The sequence below is a fragment of the Solanum tuberosum genome, unplaced genomic scaffold (assembly GCF_000226075.1).
Source record: "Solanum tuberosum cultivar DM 1-3 516 R44 unplaced genomic scaffold, SolTub_3.0 scf00192, whole genome shotgun sequence".
In the NCBI taxonomy this organism is placed as follows: domain Eukaryota; kingdom Viridiplantae; phylum Streptophyta; class Magnoliopsida; order Solanales; family Solanaceae; genus Solanum; species Solanum tuberosum.
In genome coordinates, this window is record NW_006239115.1 from 841,224 (window position 1) to 860,113 (window position 18,890).

General features: G+C 33.6%; 1 protein-coding gene across 1 annotated transcript; it reads left to right on the forward strand.

The window, feature by feature from the left end:
• The first annotated feature begins 2,390 nt into the window (after positions 1 to 2,390).
• LOC102594358 (3-ketoacyl-CoA synthase 5-like) lies at positions 2,391 to 3,983 on the forward strand. Its single transcript, XM_006355103.2, has one exon. The coding sequence runs from the start codon at positions 2,470 to 2,472 to the stop codon at positions 3,895 to 3,897; it is 1,428 nt and encodes a 475-aa protein (XP_006355165.1). The 5' UTR covers positions 2,391 to 2,469; the 3' UTR covers positions 3,898 to 3,983.
• The last annotated feature ends 14,907 nt before the right edge of the window (positions 3,984 to 18,890 follow it).

Here is an 18,890-nt window from a genome sequence, read left to right on the forward strand (position 1 = left end):
GATGATGAGAATTTAAAAAAAATATTGTCTTAATCTTGAATGTTCCTTAAAACATAATACTCACTCCGATATTGACGGTTTAGACTTATTTTCTGAGTTAAAAGTGTTAAGGAAAATCATACAAGTAGAAGACAATACTCTAATTGAGATACTCAATCAAATAAAAAGACTTTATTCTTTTCCAAATGCTTACATTGCTTATCGAATAATGTTAACAATTCTCGTAATAGTCGCCTCAACTGAAAGAGGTTTAGGAAAATTAAAAATAATAAAATCTTATTTAAGATCGACAATGTCTCAAGAAAGATTAAGTGGTTTGGCTATATTATCGATTGAAAAAGAATTACTAGAAGAGATTGACTACACAAAAATTATTAACAACTTTGCATCTAAAAAAGAAATAGAAAAATAGATTTAAAATAAAAATATTTATAATTTTTTTTTAAGGCCTCTAGTTTGAGTTTTGCCTTAGGCCACCATCGGGTTTGAGCCGCCCCTGCCTCATAATAATGCTTCTTGATCAATTAAAAAAAATGAATAGGAATAAATTAGATTAGAAATGAATATAGAAGGAATAATTTTCCTAGACCTAGAGAATAAATAAAACATTGAAAAAAGTCACACGCTTTTCTATACATTGAACTCAAATTATGATTTTTAGCCTTCCATTGATCGAGTGCTCCATGAACAATGAGCGCTTCCTACTTCATCCGCTTTTTTTAAAATTTAAACTCCACATCGAGTCATCGACCATCAAGAATCTTGATTATTTGAGGCAGCTGTTAAATCATGTAATGTGAAAATACAAAATATTTATTAACTCCTATATTTGTTGGAATTAGGTGTATCTATCAAGTTCTGGTCCTTCCATAGGAGATAACCATATCCGCTGCGTTTGTTAATCATGAAAATCAATATTCAATAGATATGTTATAAGTACAAGATACAGACATACTTGAATTATTTTATCATCACAAAAATATTAAAATATTTTACTTGATTTTATAATTTGGATGATAAGGGAATTAATTCGTGGCAATTGACTCATCAATATCGTCGTCATGCCATAGGCAATCTTTTGAGCAAATATATGTATGAATTATTTTGATTTGTAGCACATGGTATGTCCAATAGGCAAGAGTTTGTGTATTTTCAAAAGGCGGAATGACCTGGGAGACCCTTGTACTTGGCTCCGTTTGTCACCTGGAGCCTTCTACTCAAGATATTGCCAATTAAACATTTAAAGTTATTAAAACACAGTATTTTAAACCCCTCTGATCATGTGTGTCTCCCAATCGCGTTGATGTGGATAACACCTCACTATCCACATCAGAAATATATTGCCACATCATCTTTTAATTACAAATAATATTTTTTAAAAAGAAATCTCAAACTAATCTCCAAAATCCTTTCTTTCTTGATTTCTTTACATTTTTTCCTTCTTCCCATATTTTTCATCTATTTTGCTACTAATCATTCATTATTTTTTTCTTTCCTAGTGATTTTTTTACATTGAAGAGGAATTAGATATAAGCAAAGCTTTGTTATGCTTTTGATTATAAATTTTGTTATTTTAATGGTGGTGAGAAATAAAGTGACTCAAATGGAGGATGAGAAAGAAGAGAAGCAGACCAAAAATGGGTCATTATAGAAAACTCTTCAAAAATGCCCTCAATAAAATTGTCTTACATTTAAAAATAATCTCAAACATGTCTTTCAAAATCCCATCTAAAATCCGCATCTATTTCACAACTTAGAACCTCTTTTTTCCCCCTCTCTTTTACCCAAATCTAAATAAATATCTTTTTTCCGATCATTATAGAATTCTCAAATGATAGGTAGCATATGAGAAGAGAAAGAGGAAGAATTGTGGGTAAGAGTATTTGAAGAGATTGAAGAAGATGTGTGTGTGGTGATAGTGGGGGTTGGGTGAAATTATGAGGAAGAAGAAGAACTGTACATCATATTGGGAAAGGGGTTCTTTTTTAATTGTTATATTTTTCTTTTAATTCTTTTTTTAAAAAAAATTAAATAGTTGTCTTCACTTGCTTTTAAACGTGTGTAACCACTCTCTTGATCTGATTCAGCAAAAAAACACCACATAAACTTAGTCAACGGTCAAAGAGGTTTAAAATAGTGTGTTTTAATAACTTTAAGTGTTCAGTTGGCAAAGTCGTGAGTAGAAGGGTCTAGGTAACAAATGGAGCCAAGTATAAGGGTCTTTCAGGTCATTCCGCATTTTCAAAACAATCAACTGTTTAAGCTTTTATGTTTTATAACTGCCAACCGTACAAATAGCAATTCTGCTGTATTGACTTGTATGACCAATAAATCAATAATAATAATAATAATAATGTGATAAAGATGAGCATTTATAACTTCATCAAAAAGCCATAAACATCAACAACTCTACTTTGCAAAAAGTAAACATTATTGTCCTTTGTCTTCATCAATTCCTTAATTTTTCTCATGGAGAAAAAACCAATAATTTTAGATTCCTACAAGCTCTTATGGAAACAAGTTTCTTCAACTTTGATGGAGATACTCAAAGTGTTGGTTCTTTTGCTTTTCTTTACCTTGGAGAGTTGTATTATTTTGCAAAATCTTCAACCTATGTTTCATATCGTACCTTTTTCTGTTCTACTTATATACTTCATTTCCTTAGCCTATATTTCAAAAACATGTCCTGTTTATGTTGTTGATTTTACATGTTTTAAGCCACCAAACTGCTTGAGAGTTCCTTTTACCGCCTACATTGAGAATGCAAGAATGCTTGATTTCTTTGATGATAAAAGTGTCTCTTTCATATCTAAGATTCTTCATCTTTCAGGCTTGGGGGAGCAGACTTATTTCCCACCAGGTCTTTTTTATATGCCTCCAAAATCTGGTCATAAAGAAGCTATCAATGAAGTTCACATGATCCTTTTCTCTGTTTTTGAAAATCTCTTGTCCAAAACAAACATTTCTCCTCAAGATATTGATATACTTATTGTTAACTGTAGTGGCTTTTGCCCCAATCCTTCTCTTTCTTCCATTATTGTTAACAAATACGCTTTGAAAGAAGGGGTGAAGAGCTACACCATAAGTGGGATGGGTTGTAGCGCTAACTCACTAGCTGTGGACATGGCTAGAAACATTATGTGCACCCATGACAACTCCAACGCGGTCATTCTCAGCACTGAGATCTTATCTACGGGGTGGTACCCCGGGAGAGAACGTCCTTTCATGATCTTGAACTGTATTTTCCGCGTTGGGGGTGCCGCGATCTTGTTGAGTAACAAGAAAGAGGCGAAAAGGCATGCTAAGTATAAATTGCTTTGGACACTCAGGACACAAGGAGCATTTGATGACAAGGGTTATTACTCTGCTTATCGTGATGAGGACTCCAGTGGAATCACTGGAGTGAGGCTGAACGGGGATGTGTTGCAAGTCGCTGGAGATACTCTCCAGACCCACATGCCCGTTCTAGGGGGGAGATTCCTCCCCCTAATAGAGAAACTAAGGTTTGTTAGATCTGTATTGATGTATAAAAGAAGTAAAGAAATTTACATTCCTAATTTCAGAAGAGCATTTCAACATTTCTGTTTCCCGGCGACGGGGAAATCGGTTGTGAGAGAGACTGCAAAGAGGTTGAAGCTTGGAGATAGAGATATGGAGGCAGCATTGATGACATTACATAGGTTTGGGAATCAGTCATCAGCTTCATTGTGGTATGAATTAGCTTACTTAGAGGGCAAGGAAAGAGTGAAAGAAGGTGACAAAGTATGGCAATTGGGAATGGGAACTGGGCCTAAATGCAATAGTGTGGTCATGGAATGTATAAGGCCTATTTTGGGTGAGGCTCTTATTGGACCATGGGCTGATACCATCAATGCCTATCCACTCACAATTCCATGATCCAAGCTTGTTCAAAGTTGATGTATTTCTATTTTACTATATACATTTGCCTTATAATAAAATTTAATTTTCTTTTTTTTTGTCAATTGGTTATTGTGTCTTAATTCTAAGTTTGGTTAAGTGAAAACAGCATAACCAAGTTTTGTCAATTTTTAGGACTTTGAGAAGAGATTAAAGCTAGGAAGTATCGAATATTTTGAATAATTATATATGTCTTCGATACTCATTAGTAGTCTGGGATGGGGATATACGTAAGCTCAATGAACATCAAAATTGGACCATAAATTGTATAATTAGGGCAAATAGTGTGAGTAATTGAACAACACATGCAAATTAATGTGTATCCAAAATAAAGTTTGTGAATATAGATGGTACAAAGTCTTATAAAAACTTGTGAATAATTCAAATTTTGTCAATCCAACTAGACTTTTGAATAATTTGTACACAAACTTGTGAACAAGAGAAGTTTTGTCCATTTGAAAGAACTTTGTGAACAAATTGTACAAAGTTATGCCCTATCAAACATAACTTGTGAACCAGGCAAATTTTGTGACAAGATTTATGTACCAAAATTCAACAAATTGCCCATCTTTTACTATACCTTTTCAATCTATAAGCATGCTGGGGCCAGGTCATTTGACAGCTCTATATTTCGTAAGGACCTTCATATCCCATTCCGACAGTACTTGCCCAGCCAATTTATTTAGCCTTTTATTGCTGTATTATTATGGCATAGAGAGCCTGCTAGGCTCTTGTACTACATCCACAACTGAACTGATTGCTACATTTTTTACTTCTGTTATCTTACAATGTAGTATTACTACAGCCATCAAACCACCCCACTACATCTCAAACATCCCTCACAATTATCCGTGTAGGGTACAAAGTTACACTGTTCCATTCACATAAAATCTAACAAACTAATCAGTACCTCAAACATTTAAGTCAAATAATAACATATAAAAATTATCCTTCTAAATAATTAAGTGATGGTCATTTGAGGATAAAATGAGGCAACTAAGATCAAATAGTTTCCATGTGACTTTATCAACCACAAAAATATGAGTTAATCACTCAACTTTGAGAATTTATCTAACAAAGTCATTAAACTTTGATTTGTATCACAAAAATCACTCAACTTAGACTTTTGTATCAAAAATAAAATTTATTTTCTCTAAAAAAATTAACATATCAAAATAATTTTTTGTATCATATAAATGTAGACTCCACAAACAAATAAAATCATATTCATAATAAAAAAAAATTTAAAAATCTAAATTTTACTCAAACTGAAACTATGCCAACTCTGTTCACCGCAACTAATACTCTATTAATTAATGTTAATTTGATGATGACATTCAATTTATCTACTTATTTTAGAAAGTTCTTTTTTTTTAAAATAAAATATTGGATGATATTTGATTAAGTAATTTTTTTTTTACCGATGTTAATATGACAACTGTTATGTTTGGCCAAAGTTCAAAAATATTTAGTATTTTCTTTTTAAATGTCTGTCCAAATATTTCAATATTTCTCTAAAGTAAGTAATTTATATAAAAAAAAAACTGGAAAATTGACTAAACAGAATATAATCTCTGCCCAACCAAACATTAATCTATACTGCCAAAACCACACACACTGATTTGCTTTGCTTCTAAAATCAAGACCAAGAGACCCTTAGTGATCAGACATAAAAATCGAGATTTTTTTATTTGAAATTTCAAATTACGAATTCAATTGTATTTATCTGTGGAGTCTATATATTTACATAACATAAAAGAAATTATTTTGTCATATAAAAAAAATTAATAATAACTTTAGTTGAGTGATTTTATTGATATAAGTATCTAAGTTGAGCGATTTTATTGATATAAATGTCTAAGTTGAGTGATTTTATTGATACAAAACAAAGTTTAGTGACTTTACTAGATAAATTCTCAGAGTTGACTGACCTTTTGAGATATTAACTCTAAAAAAATAGACTTGAATAGTTTCAATAAAGATAAATGGATATATCTGTTTGCAACAAATTTTAAAGTGAAATAAAATAATTTATAATCACAAATAAAATATGAAGAAATATAATTTTATTGATAAATATTGTGGGTACAAGTCTGTTGATCAGGGGCGTATCTAGAGGGGCTGCCGTGGGTTCACGTGAACCCATGCTCCCCTCTCTAGATTTTATATATATATATATATATATAGTAGTGTTATATTATTTTAAAAATATTTAAATATAGATGTGTGAACCCACGTTCAAAGTATCATATAATAAAACGATGATAGTTGGGTGCACCTCTCTAAGTGAGAATAGAAATTTAAATCTTATATCTATCTTGTCTTTTTGAGTAACACCTCTCCAAGTGGTTATCGGTTACACTTTGGCGTTTCAACTAAATTTTCTTTTGTTTTTTTCCTTTAAGCTTTCAAAATTTTTAAGTGTTTTACATTGAATATTTCGAAAAAATTTAGCACTATAAATTTTTTATATAATTAAATCAAATCTGTATATTAAAAATTAAAACTAGTAGTATTATATATTTTGGACCTATAATTTTACAAATTTGATGTTTCATATTAAGAACCTAAAAGTCAAACCGATCAAATTTATATTTAAGATGCATTTTTTCGTAATTGTGCACCCATCTTGTCGAAATCCTGGATACGTCTCTGTTGTTGATCCCTTGATTCTTCTCTCATAAGATTTATCCATGATTCGAGGGCCGTTAGTAGCGTATTTCTCAAACTTGGATGATTTGGACTTGATCTTCATAATTCGAGGGCCGTTAGTGACGTATTTCTCAAACTAGGATGATTTGGACTTGATCTTCATAATTTGAGGGCCGTTAGTGGTGTATTTCTGAAATTAAGATGATTTGGATTTGATCTAAAGATATTCCATGAATTTGCGAAATATTTGAGATTTTGATCTCTTTATGAATATTCCATGAATTTGTGGTGGAATTTTTGAGATGCCTTTTAAGGGAATTTAGTACCCTTTATATAGGCATGATGTAGGGTTTAGGGTTGAGTAGCCTCCAAGAATTCTAATTGGAATTGAATACACCTTGTAGAGTCCCAACTCGAATTGAACGCATCTTGTAGAGTCCCACAAAATTTCAACGTCTACAATATCCTTTTTTCAAATAAGGAGTAGTAAGTTAATAAAATAAAGGGATGTTGTGTCCGTAACTATTGTTAGCGGAAACGTGAAAATAAAGAACAATAATATTTAACGTGGTTCATATCATAATGATTCTACGTTCACCAGAGAACAACTGTCTGTATATTAACAACGAAAAGGGGAGAGATCCCAAATACATCTAAGAGAATTATTCTACTAATTCTCTACTCTTCTAATGTATTTTGCTACGAGTTTAGGATGTTTTTAACAATGAAGAATGACCATCCTCCTATAGGTGGCCAAACTTGGGCTCCAAGCACAAAGAAAAAAAAATACAAAATTTGTCTTCCACAAATTTTAGCTTGCTCTCCAAGTTTAATTCAATTCCTAGCCAAGTAAAGTAGTACATGAAATTTCTTCCATTGGATTTAACCCCACAAGGACCAAACCAACTCTTTCAATCTCCACATTGGTTTGCGTTTTGAGCATGCGTATGAACAACTCCGGCCAAAACTTCTAAGCTTACTGGCAATCCCGTTGTAAGAAATAAGAAAAATCAAATCTTTGTTGAACACACTAGCTCGACCTAGGACTTGTTCTCCAAGAGTTGCATCAATTGATGCATACTCCCGCCAAGTCCTTATTGTGTGCAATGTTGACAAGCAGAACTATCTTGGTCAACATGTCTGATCATCTGTGATAACTTTATCGTCCTTGATAGCTCCCTCTTCAACGATATCTCGAAAGCAATTGAATTTGACATTAATGTGTTTGGTGCACTCATGAAATCTTTGATTTTAATCAAATGATTCCAGCTGAACCAAACTCAATTCTGCCACCAAACCTTTCAACCGAATAACTTCTTTCACTACCTCCATTGCTACCATATATTTTGCCTCTGTTGTAGACAAAGCGACAATCGACATTAAAAACGATTTTCAACTAACAACACTGCCAATGAGAGTAAAAATATATCTAGTTGTGGACCTTCTTCTATCGAGATCCCTATATAGTTAGAATCAACATAATCGAGAACTGAAATACCTTCACTTTTTTGAAAGGTTAGTCCAATATCAGAAGTTCCTTAGAGATATCTCAATATCAATTTAGCAACTTTCCAATGCCTTATTCTTAGATTTGTCATGTGCATGTTTACTATACTTGCAAATTGAGCAATATATGGATGTGTGCACACCATAACATACATAATGCTACCATCTGCGCTAGCATAAGGAACCTTTGACATATGCTCCACCCTATCCACGGATTGAGGCATTTGTAACTTATTGGACCATGGGTTGATACCATCAATACCTATCCACTCACAATCCATGATCCCTCTATTGTAAAAATAATCAAGCTTGTTCAAAGTTTATGTATTTCTATTTAACTATATATATTTGCCTTATAATAAAATTTAATTTTCTTTTTTGTCAATTGGTTATTGTGTCTTAATTCTAAGTTTGGTTAAGAGATTAAAGCTATGAAGTATCGAATATTTTGAATAATTATCTTCAATACTAGACATTATTAGTCTGGGATGGGGATATACGTAAGCTCAATGAACATCAAAATTGGACCATAAATTGTATAATTAGGGCAAATAGTGTGAGTAATTGAACAACACATGCAAATTAATGTGCATCCAAAATAAAGTTTGTGAACAATTTATTAATATAGATGGTACAAAGTCTTATAAAAACTTGTGAATAATTCAACAACACATACCAATTTTTGTCAATCCAACTACACTTGTGAACAAGAGAAGTTTTGTCCATTTGAAAGAACTTTGTGAACAAATTGTACAAACATAACTTGTGAACCAGGAAAGTTTAGCCACAATTTATGTACCAGAATTTTGCAAGTTTTGCCCATGTTACTACCTTTTCAATCTATAAGCATGCCATGGGGCCAGGTCATATGATAGCTCTATATTTGAATCGTCTTTCGTAAGGACCTTCATACCCCATTCCGACAGTACTTGCCCAGCCAATTTATTTAGTCTTTTATTGCTGTGTTATTAAGGCATAGAGCCTGCTAGGCTCTTGTACTACATCCACAACTGAACTGATTGCTACATTTTTTATATTACAATGTATTGCAACTACAGCCATAAAACCCCCACTACATCTCAAACATCCCTCACAATCCATGTAGGGTACAAAGTTGCACCGTCCCATTCACAAAAAATCTAAGAAACTAATGAGTACCTCAAACATTTAAGTCAAATATATATATACAACATAGAAAAATTATCCTTCTAAATAAGTGATGGTCATTTGAGGATAAAATGAGGCTACTAAGATCAAATAGTTTCCATGTTACTTTATCAACAACAAAAAAATAGACTTGAATAGTTTCAATAAAGATAAATGGATATATCTGTTTGCAACAAATTTTAAAGTGACAAAAAATAAATTATAATCACAAATAAATATGAAGAAACATAATATTATTGATAAATATTGTGGGTACAAATCTGTTGATCCCTTGATTCTTCCCTCATAAGATTTATCCATAATTTGAGGGTCGTTAGTGGCGTATTTCTCAAACTTGGATGATTTGGACTTGAGCTTTATAATTCGAGGCCCGTTAGTGACGTATTTCTCAAACTAGGATGATTTGGACTTGATCTTCATAATTTTGGGGCAGTTAGTGGCGTATTTCTCAAATTAAGATGATTTGGATTTGATCTAAAGATATTCCATGAATTTGCGGAATATTTTGAAAGTGCAAGAGGGGGGTGAATTGCTATTTTTTTCTTATTTTCCTTACGAGTAGTCGACTTAAAGTGTTCCTTAGTCGACTGCTGATCACAGGAAAGTAATCAAATGCAGAAAAGTAAACTTGACATAAGATGTTTTTATACTGGTTGGGATCCAATGTGGATCTTACGTCCAGTCCCCTTGGGTTGCAAGGGTATTCTCTTCAAGCTTGTTTGAACTTTTGGTGTGAGTACATAGATGAGTGTAGACAGTTTACACTCCTTGTTTGTTCTACTCCTTTTCTTTTATTTTGATACAAAGCCTCACCAATAATATTTTTCTCTCCTCTCTATTTTGTTTACACAGTAGAACTAGGTAATACATGAATGCTTGATAAAAGTAGAGTAGAGAATGTGAGATGATTTAGACTTATTGTACACTTTCGTCTGACAGTTGAGCCTTCATTTATAGTGTTTGAAGTCTTGAATTCTTTCAACAAAGAAATAGCAACCCAAGAGATTTTGATCCTTGGAAAAGAAGGCAAGAAATCCTTATTTTCCAAGAATAAGGCACAAGACTGATTTCCAGTCTTGATTCTTGATCAGCTTCCTTGATTTACTGTTAATTGTAGCCGTTGCAGTTTCCTTGATTGGTTGTTGAAGTAGCCGTTAGAGTTCTTCAATTTCCCTTGGATGTTGGATGAAATATAGCCGTTGAGTTCTTCATTGCTGGCTTTTGAGATATTTAGCTTTCCTTGATTAGCTCCTTTGTGATATGTGATTTATTCAGCTTCCTTGATTAGTGCAACTTCCTTGATTAATGCTTCCTTTTGTGATCTGTGATTTCTGGGAATCTTCATTTTGATCATTGATTGATTTTCATCAATCAGAATGCTTGATTGGTTAATCTTTCACTTGATTCATAGGGATCCATGATTGATTCTTTTCCTTTTTGATGATACGTTTGTCCTGCAAGGAAATAAGTTGGTCATCATTGAAATTTTGCTCTAAACAATCTCCCCATTTTTGATGATGACGACAACACATAGTAAATATACTTCCCTGATATAGTCAACTTATATAGCTGGTAGTTGATTTGCTCCCCTGAATGTGGCAAAAGGTAGTTGACCAATGGAGCTGAGTTTTAAACTTGCTCCCCCTGAAACTATGCAAAAGATTTTCTATGCTATGCAGATAATACAACTAATGATCTCAATAGAGACACACAAATAGAGTCAATAGATATAATCGCAAACCAACCATAAGCAACACAAACACTGATAGCATAATAAGATAATAAATCCCCCCCCCCTTTAGCATCAGCAAAAAGGAAAGAATAAAGAGTTTCACAAAAAAAAACTTAAACAACATCAGAGAGTCTTAAGAGAAGCCATAGGCTCAAAACAGAAGCAGCTCAAACCAGAATCACAGGGAAATCAGCGAGGACACAGGAAATATATGGAAAATAACATACAATTAATTAATGCACACAATAATGTTAACAAAGTAAAGGATTCTCAATGATATTTAAAGATTTCGGAGAGAACAAACTCTTTCCTCTAAGAGAGATTTTGTAAAAATATCAACTAGTTGAAAATCAGTGCTAATAAACGAAGTTTCAATATCACCGTTTAAAACATGAACTCGAATAAAATGATGTTTGATGTCAATATGCTTAGCTCGAGAATGATACACATAAATTTTTGATAGACAAATGGCACTAGAATTATCACACATAATTTTGACAGGTTTGAAAGACAAATCATAATCACTTAATTGATGAACCATCCACAAAATTTGAGCACAACATTGACCAATGGCAATATAACCAGCCTCAATAGTGGAAAGAGATACAGATCCCTGCTTTTTCTATTCCAGGATATTAATGATTTCCCCAGAATTTGACATGTACCACTAATACTTTTTCTGTCGTCTTTATCACCTGCATAGTCAGCGTCAGAAAATCCTTCAAGAAAGAATTTTTTTCTTTTGGATACCATAAACCAAAGGATATTGTTCCAACTAAATAATGAATAATACGCTTTACCACCGTTAAATGAGATTCTTTAGGGGCTGATTGAAACCGAGAACATTTGCACACACTAAAGATGATATCTAGTCGACTGGTAGTGAGATAGAGTAAAAATCCAATCATACCTCTATACTTAGTTTCGTCGACCGTCTTACCTTTGTCATCTTTGTCAAGAGAACATGTGGAACTCATTGGAGTGCCTAATGACTTTGAGTTTTCCATGCCAAACTTTTGAATGAGCTCTTTGCAGTACTTGGTTTGACAGAGGAACGTACCTTTTTCAGATTGATAGATTTGTAGTCCGAGAAAAAAAGTTAATTCGTCCATCATACTCATTTCGAATTCACTTTGCATAAGGATAGAAAATTTTATCACACAGAGAGATATTAGCATTTCCAAAGATAATATCCTCAGCATAAATTTGAATAATAAGGTTCTCAAAGGAGGATCTTTTAATAAAAAGAGTTGTATCAATTTTTCCACGGGTAAAACCATGATTTATAAGGAATTTGCTAAGACGATCATACCAAGCACGAGGTGCTTGCTTGAGACCATACAAAGCTTTTGAAAGTTTGAAAACATGATAAGGAAAATTAGGATTTTCAAAATTAGGAGGTTGTTTTACAAAAAACTTCTTCTTCAATAAAACCATTTAAGAAAGCACTTTTCACATCCATTTGAAAGAGTTTAAAACATTTATGAGCAACAAAAGCTAGAAGTAAACGAATAGATTCTAACCTTGCAACAAGAGCGAAAGTTTCATCGTAGTCAACTCCCTCATGTTGAGAATAGCCTTGAGCCACTAAGCGAGCTTTGTTTCGGATTACTTCTCCAGATTCATTTAGCTTATTTCTGTATACCCATTTGGTTACAATGATAGATTTGTCATCAGGTTTAGGAACTAGGGTCCAAACCTGATTTTCGTCAAATTGATTAGTTCCTCTTTCATGGCCTTTATCCAATGTTCATCTGAGAGAGCCTCCTTTAATTTCTTTGGTTCTAACTGAGAGATGAGTGCAACATGTGTCTCATTTCTTCTTTATGCTCGAGTTTTCATACCTTCACTTGGATTTCCAATAATAAATTTACTTGGATAATCTGGTTCACTTCTCCATTCATTTGGGACATATTCGACTATAGGACTTATGGAAGATTCCTCTATAGTCGACTGTTCAACACTATTTAGCTCCCTTTGAGTTAAGATGGAGAGTTGACTCTCTTCATCATCAATATTAATTCTTGTCTCAACAGATTTGTTATAATCATCAAAAACAACATGAATAGATTCTTCAATATGTAAAGTACGCTTATTAAAGACTTTATAAGATCTACTAGAGTTTGAGTATCCAAGAAATATACCTCCATCGCTTCGTGCATCAAACTTACCGATATTGTCTTTTCCATTGTTGTGAACAAAATATTTGCACCCGAATGGATGGAAATAACTAATGTTGGGTTGTTACCATTCCATAGTTCATAGGGTGTCTTTTTCAGAATAGGTCTGATTAGGCATCGATTCAGCACATGACAAGCCGTAGTTACAGCTTCTGCCCAGAACTTGTGTGGAAGAGAATGCTTGACTATCATTGTTCTTGCCATATCCTGTAGTGTCCTGTTCATTCGTTCCACGACTCTATTTTGTTGAGGTGATCGGGGTGATGAGAAGTTGTGAGTGTAACCTTTCTCATTGCAGAACTTTTCGAACAAGTTATTTTTGAATTTTCCTCCATGGTCGCTTCTTATGGATGTAATATAGTAACCTTTATCTCATTGAACTTTCTCACAGAAAAACTCAAATTTTTTTAAGGTATCATCCTTGTGAGATAAAAACATAACCCAAGTAAAACGAGAGTAATCATCAACAATTACAAAAGCATACCTCTTTCCACTGATGCTAGTTGTTTTGGTGAGACCAAATAAATCCATGTGTAGGAGCTGTAGAGGTTTATTTGTGGAGACAATGTCTTTTTCGGAGAATGAGCTTCTTGTTTGTTTTCCCATTTGACATGCGTCGCAGATGTGATCTTTTGAGTAGTCCAGCTTTGGTAATCCAATAACTAGTTCATTTTTGGCTAGTTTCTCAATTAGTCGCATGCTGGCATGACCAAGTTTCTTATTCCAGATCCATGGATCATCAGTCATCGATGCTAGACAAATATGTTATCCATTGTATTTTACGAAATCAAGAATATATACATTCTTTTCTCTGCTCCCTTGTAGTAAATTTTTTCCAGAAGAGTCTTTTATCAAGCATCGATTCTTTTGGAAATGCACCTCTAGATTTGAGTCACATAGTTGACTAATACTCAGAAGATTGTATTTGAGTCATGTCACTAAATAAACATTTGAAATATCACATGAGTCATTGAATGAAATTGTACCAATACTAATTACTGTTCCTTTTAAGTTATCACCAAAACGAATGTTTCCTTTGTAATCAGTAACTGATTTGAACAAATTTTTATCTCCTGTCATGTGATTTGAACATCCACTATTCAGGTACCATTTTCATTTAGACTTCTTGCGGTGTTCCTGCAAAACAAAATCATCATCTCCTTTTAGGTACCCAAACTTTTTTGGGTCCTTCAAGCTTAGAATTACTCGGAGTTCGATCTTTTGGGTCTCCATACCCATTTAGATGAGTTATGATTACGAAACCTGCTATGAATGATATATGTCTAGACTTTCCACAGTAATAGTAGGACTTATGAATGTCTTTTTCAAAATTGGAGTCATTACTGTTAGTTTTTGAAGCAGTCGACTTGAATGACTGGTTGCAACTAGAGTAATTTCTATTTGAAGAGTTTTTTCTACTAGAGACCCTATTTGAGGAGGTTTTCAAAGAATTTGAATTTTTTGAAGAATTTTCAAGAGCAATTTTTAATTCATGAATTTCTTCATAAAGGAGATCTTTTTCAACTTCGCTTACTTCCAATTTTATTTCCAAATTCCTTTTTTCATTTTGAAGTTCTCTAAAGTCTGAAAAAATTATGTTTAGGTCTGTAACAACACGATCAAGCAGGATTTTTTAAGTTATTACAGTTTTTACATACCTCAGTGCTTGATTCTCCAATGGCCATGAAGCATACATTTGCAATCTCTTCATGTTCATTTTCAGAATAGTCTTCATCACTCCAGTTGCTTAGTGCTTTGTTCTTTTGACTTCCTCTGGAGTAATTTTTCTTTGCTTCTGGACATTCACTAGCTATATGGCCATATTTTCCACATTCGTAACATTTTCCATCGTTTCTTGATTGATGAGTTAAGTACTTTCCTTTTCCAAAATTTCTTCCTCTTCTGTTGTTCCTGGATTTTCTGAAGGATTCCATTACTGATCTGGTAATTAGTGCAATTTCATCTTTGGCTAACTCTTCTTCCCTTTTGTCTTCCTGATTTGCTTTGAATGCCACTGTTTTCTTTTTGGATTCTTCTTGGCCCTTTTTGTTGAGATGTGTTTTCTCAAAAGCTATTAAATCTCCTCTTACCTCATCATAGGTTACAGTGTTTAAGTTCATGCTCTGGAGAGCAACTACTTTGGCATGCCATTGAGGTGGTAGACTTCAAAGGACTCTTTGAATATGTTCAATGAAAGGATATGCTTTGAGTTCACCAATGATCTTACACAGTCTGGCAAACATATTTTCAATAGCTTCTCCTTCCTTCATTTGAAAAAGTTCATATTCATATACCAGCAAACTAATGATGGTTTCTTTCACTTTATCAGTTCCTTCATAGGTAACCTCTAGTTTGTCCCACATCTCTTTGGCAGAGTCACAACATGATATGTTTTCATATTCTTCACCACATATAGCATTGTAGAGAATATTTTTTTCTTTGGAGTTTATTTGAATAACCTTCATATGTTCATTTGTGTAGTTCTCTAGACTTGGAATAGTAGAGGATTGACTTTCGTCTGAGCTCTGCGAGATGGGAATAGGAATATCACCAAGTGTGATAACTCTCCAAACTTTCACATCATAAGACTTTATAAAGGTTTCCATTCTTACTTTCCAATGAGAAAAATGTTTTCCATTGAAGTAAGGTGGTCTTGTTTGAGAAGTTCCTTCTTGAAATAATGCTCCCATAATCTGTTGAGCCACGATTTTTTTCTCACATGTTGTTAGACAGATTTTTGTGAGACGAGGCTTTGATACCAATTGAAAGTGCAAGAGAGGGTGAATTACTATTTTTTTCTTGTTTTCCTTACGAGTAGTCGACTTAAAGTGTTCCTTAGTCGACTGTTAAGCACAGGAAAGTAAGAAAATGCAGAAAAGTAAACTTGACACATGATGTTTTTATACTGGTTGGGATCCAATGTGGATCTTACGTCCAGTCCCCTTGGGTTTCAAGGGTGTTCTCTTCAAGCTTGTTTGAACTTTTGGTGTGAGTACATAGATGAGTGTAGACAGTCTGGACTCAGTGTTTGTTCCACTCCTTTTCTTTTGTTTTGATACAAAACCTTACCAACAATATTTTTCACTCCTCTCTTTTTTGTTTACACAGTAGAACTAGGTAATACAATGCTTGATAAAAGTAGAGTAGAGAATGTGAGATGATTCAAATTTGTTGTACACTTTCGTCTGACAGTTGAGCCTTCATTTATAGTGTTTGAAGTCTTAAATTCTTTCAGAAAAGAGATAGCAACCCAAGAGATTTTAATCCTTGGAAAAGGAGGCAAGAAATCCTTATTTTACAAGAATAAGGCACAAGACTGATTTCCAGTCTTGATTCTTGATCAATTTCCTTGATTTACTGTTTATTATAGCCGTTGTAGTTTCCTTGATTGGTTGTTGATGTAGCCGTTAGAGTTCTTTAGTTTCCCTTGGATGTTGGATGGAATATAGCCATTGAGTTCTTCATTGTTGGCTTTTGAGATATTTAGCTTTCCTTGATTAGCTCCTTTGTGATATGTGATTTATTCAGCTTCCTTGATTAGTGCAACTTCCTTGATTAATGCTTCCTTTTGTGATCTGTGATTTATGGGAATCTTCATTTTGATCCTTAATTGATATTCATCAATCAGAATGCTTGATTGGTTAATCTTTCACTTGATTCATGTGGATCCATGATTGATTCTTTTCCTTTTTGATGATACGTTTGTCCTGCAAGGAAATAAGTTGGTCATCATTGAAATTTTTCTGTAACATATTTGATATTTTGATCTCTTTATGAATATTCCATGAATTTGTGGTGGAATTTTTGAGATGCCTTTTAAGGGAATTTAGTACCCTCTATATAGGTATGAACTAGGGTTTAGGGTTGAGTAGCCTCCAAAAATTCTAATTGGAACTGAATACACCTTGTAAAGTCCCAACTTGAATTGAACGCATCTTGTAGAGTCTCACAAAATTTCAATGTCTACAATATCCTTTTTCAAATAGGGAGTAGAAAGTTAAAGAGACATTGTGTCCATAACTATTGTTAGGGGAAATGTGAAAATAAAGAACAATAATATTTAACGTGGTTAAGATCATAATAATTATATGTTTCACCAGAGAACAACGGTCTGTATATTAACAAAGAAAGGGGAGAGATCCCAAATACATCTAAGAGAATTGTTCTACTAATTCTCTACTCTTCTAATGTATTTTGGTACGAGTTTATGGTGTTTTTAACAATGAAGAATGACCATCCTCTTATCGGTGGCTTGGGCTCCAACCACAAAGAAAAAATATACAAAATTTGTCTTTCACAAATTTTAGCTTGCTCTCCAAGTTTAATTCCTAGCCAAGTAAAGTGACACATGAAATTTCCTCCATCGGGTTTAATCCCACAAGGAACAAACCAAATTTTTCAATCTCCACATTGGTTAGGGTTCCGAGCATGCGTATGAATAACTCCGGCCAAAACTTCTAAGCTTACTGGGCAATCCCGTTGTAAGAAAAAACAAGAATCAAACCTTTGTTGAACCCACTAGCTCGACCTAGAAGTTGTTCTCCCAGAGTTGCATCAATTGATGCATACTCCTGCTAAGTCCTTATTGTGTGCAAAGTTGACAAACAGAACTATCTTGATCAACATGTCTGCAACGTTATCGTCTGTGATAACTTTCTCGTGCTTCATAGCTCCATCTTCAACGATATCTCGAATGAAATGGAATTTGACATTAATGTGTTTGGTGCACTCATGAAATATTTGATTTTTAATCAAATGATTCTAGTTGAACCAAACTCAATTTTGCCACCAAACCTTTCAACCATATATCTCTTTTCACTACCTTCATTGCTGCCATATATTCTGCATCTGTTGTAGACAAAGCGACAATCGACTGTAAAGTCAATTTTCAACTAACAACACTGCCATTGAGAGTAAAAATGTATCTAGTTGTGGACCTTCTTATATCGAGATCCCTACATAGTTTGAATCAACATAATCGAGAACTAAAATACCTTTACTTTTTTGAAAAGTTAGTCCAATATCAGAAGCTCCTTAGAGATATCTCAATATCCACTTGACTGCTTTCCAATGCCATTTTATTAGATTTGTCATGTACCTGCTTACTATACTTACAAATTGAGCAATATCTGGACGTGTGCACACCATAGCATACATAATGCTACCATCTGCGCAAGCATACAAAACCTTTGACATATGCTCCACCCTATCCACGGATTGAGACATTTGTAACTCAGAAAGCTTGAAAGGAGAAGCTAACGGTGTACTTACAGGCTTGCTCATATGCATATTAAATCTCTTAAGAACCTTTTCGATGTACCTCTTCTCAAAAAGATGTACAACACTGTTTTCTCCTGAAATCTCTATTTCAAAGATTTTCTTTGTAACTCCTGAATCTTTCATGTCATATTCCTTGCTCAACAGTTTATCTCTGTGATATTGTTAGTAACAGTAAATATATCATCAACATACAACAATAAATAATTCACAGACTTACCACACATCTTCTTGTGATACACACAACTATCAAATCCACTCTTCGAGAATTCATGTGTAGTCATAAATACATCAAACCTTTTGTACCACTGTCTAGGGGATTGATTACCATTTAAAGACTTCTTCAATTGGCATACATGATCTTGTTTTCCCTCATCTAGGAAACCTTCAGGCTGATCTATCTAGATTGTTTCTTTTAGAGCACCATGTAAGAAAGCAGTTTTGATATCAAGTTGTTG

Coding starts and splice junctions, on each gene's coding strand:
- LOC102594358 (XM_006355103.2), top strand. CDS start 2,470: ATGGAGAAAAAACCAATAATTTTAGATTCCTACAAGCTCTTATGGAAA.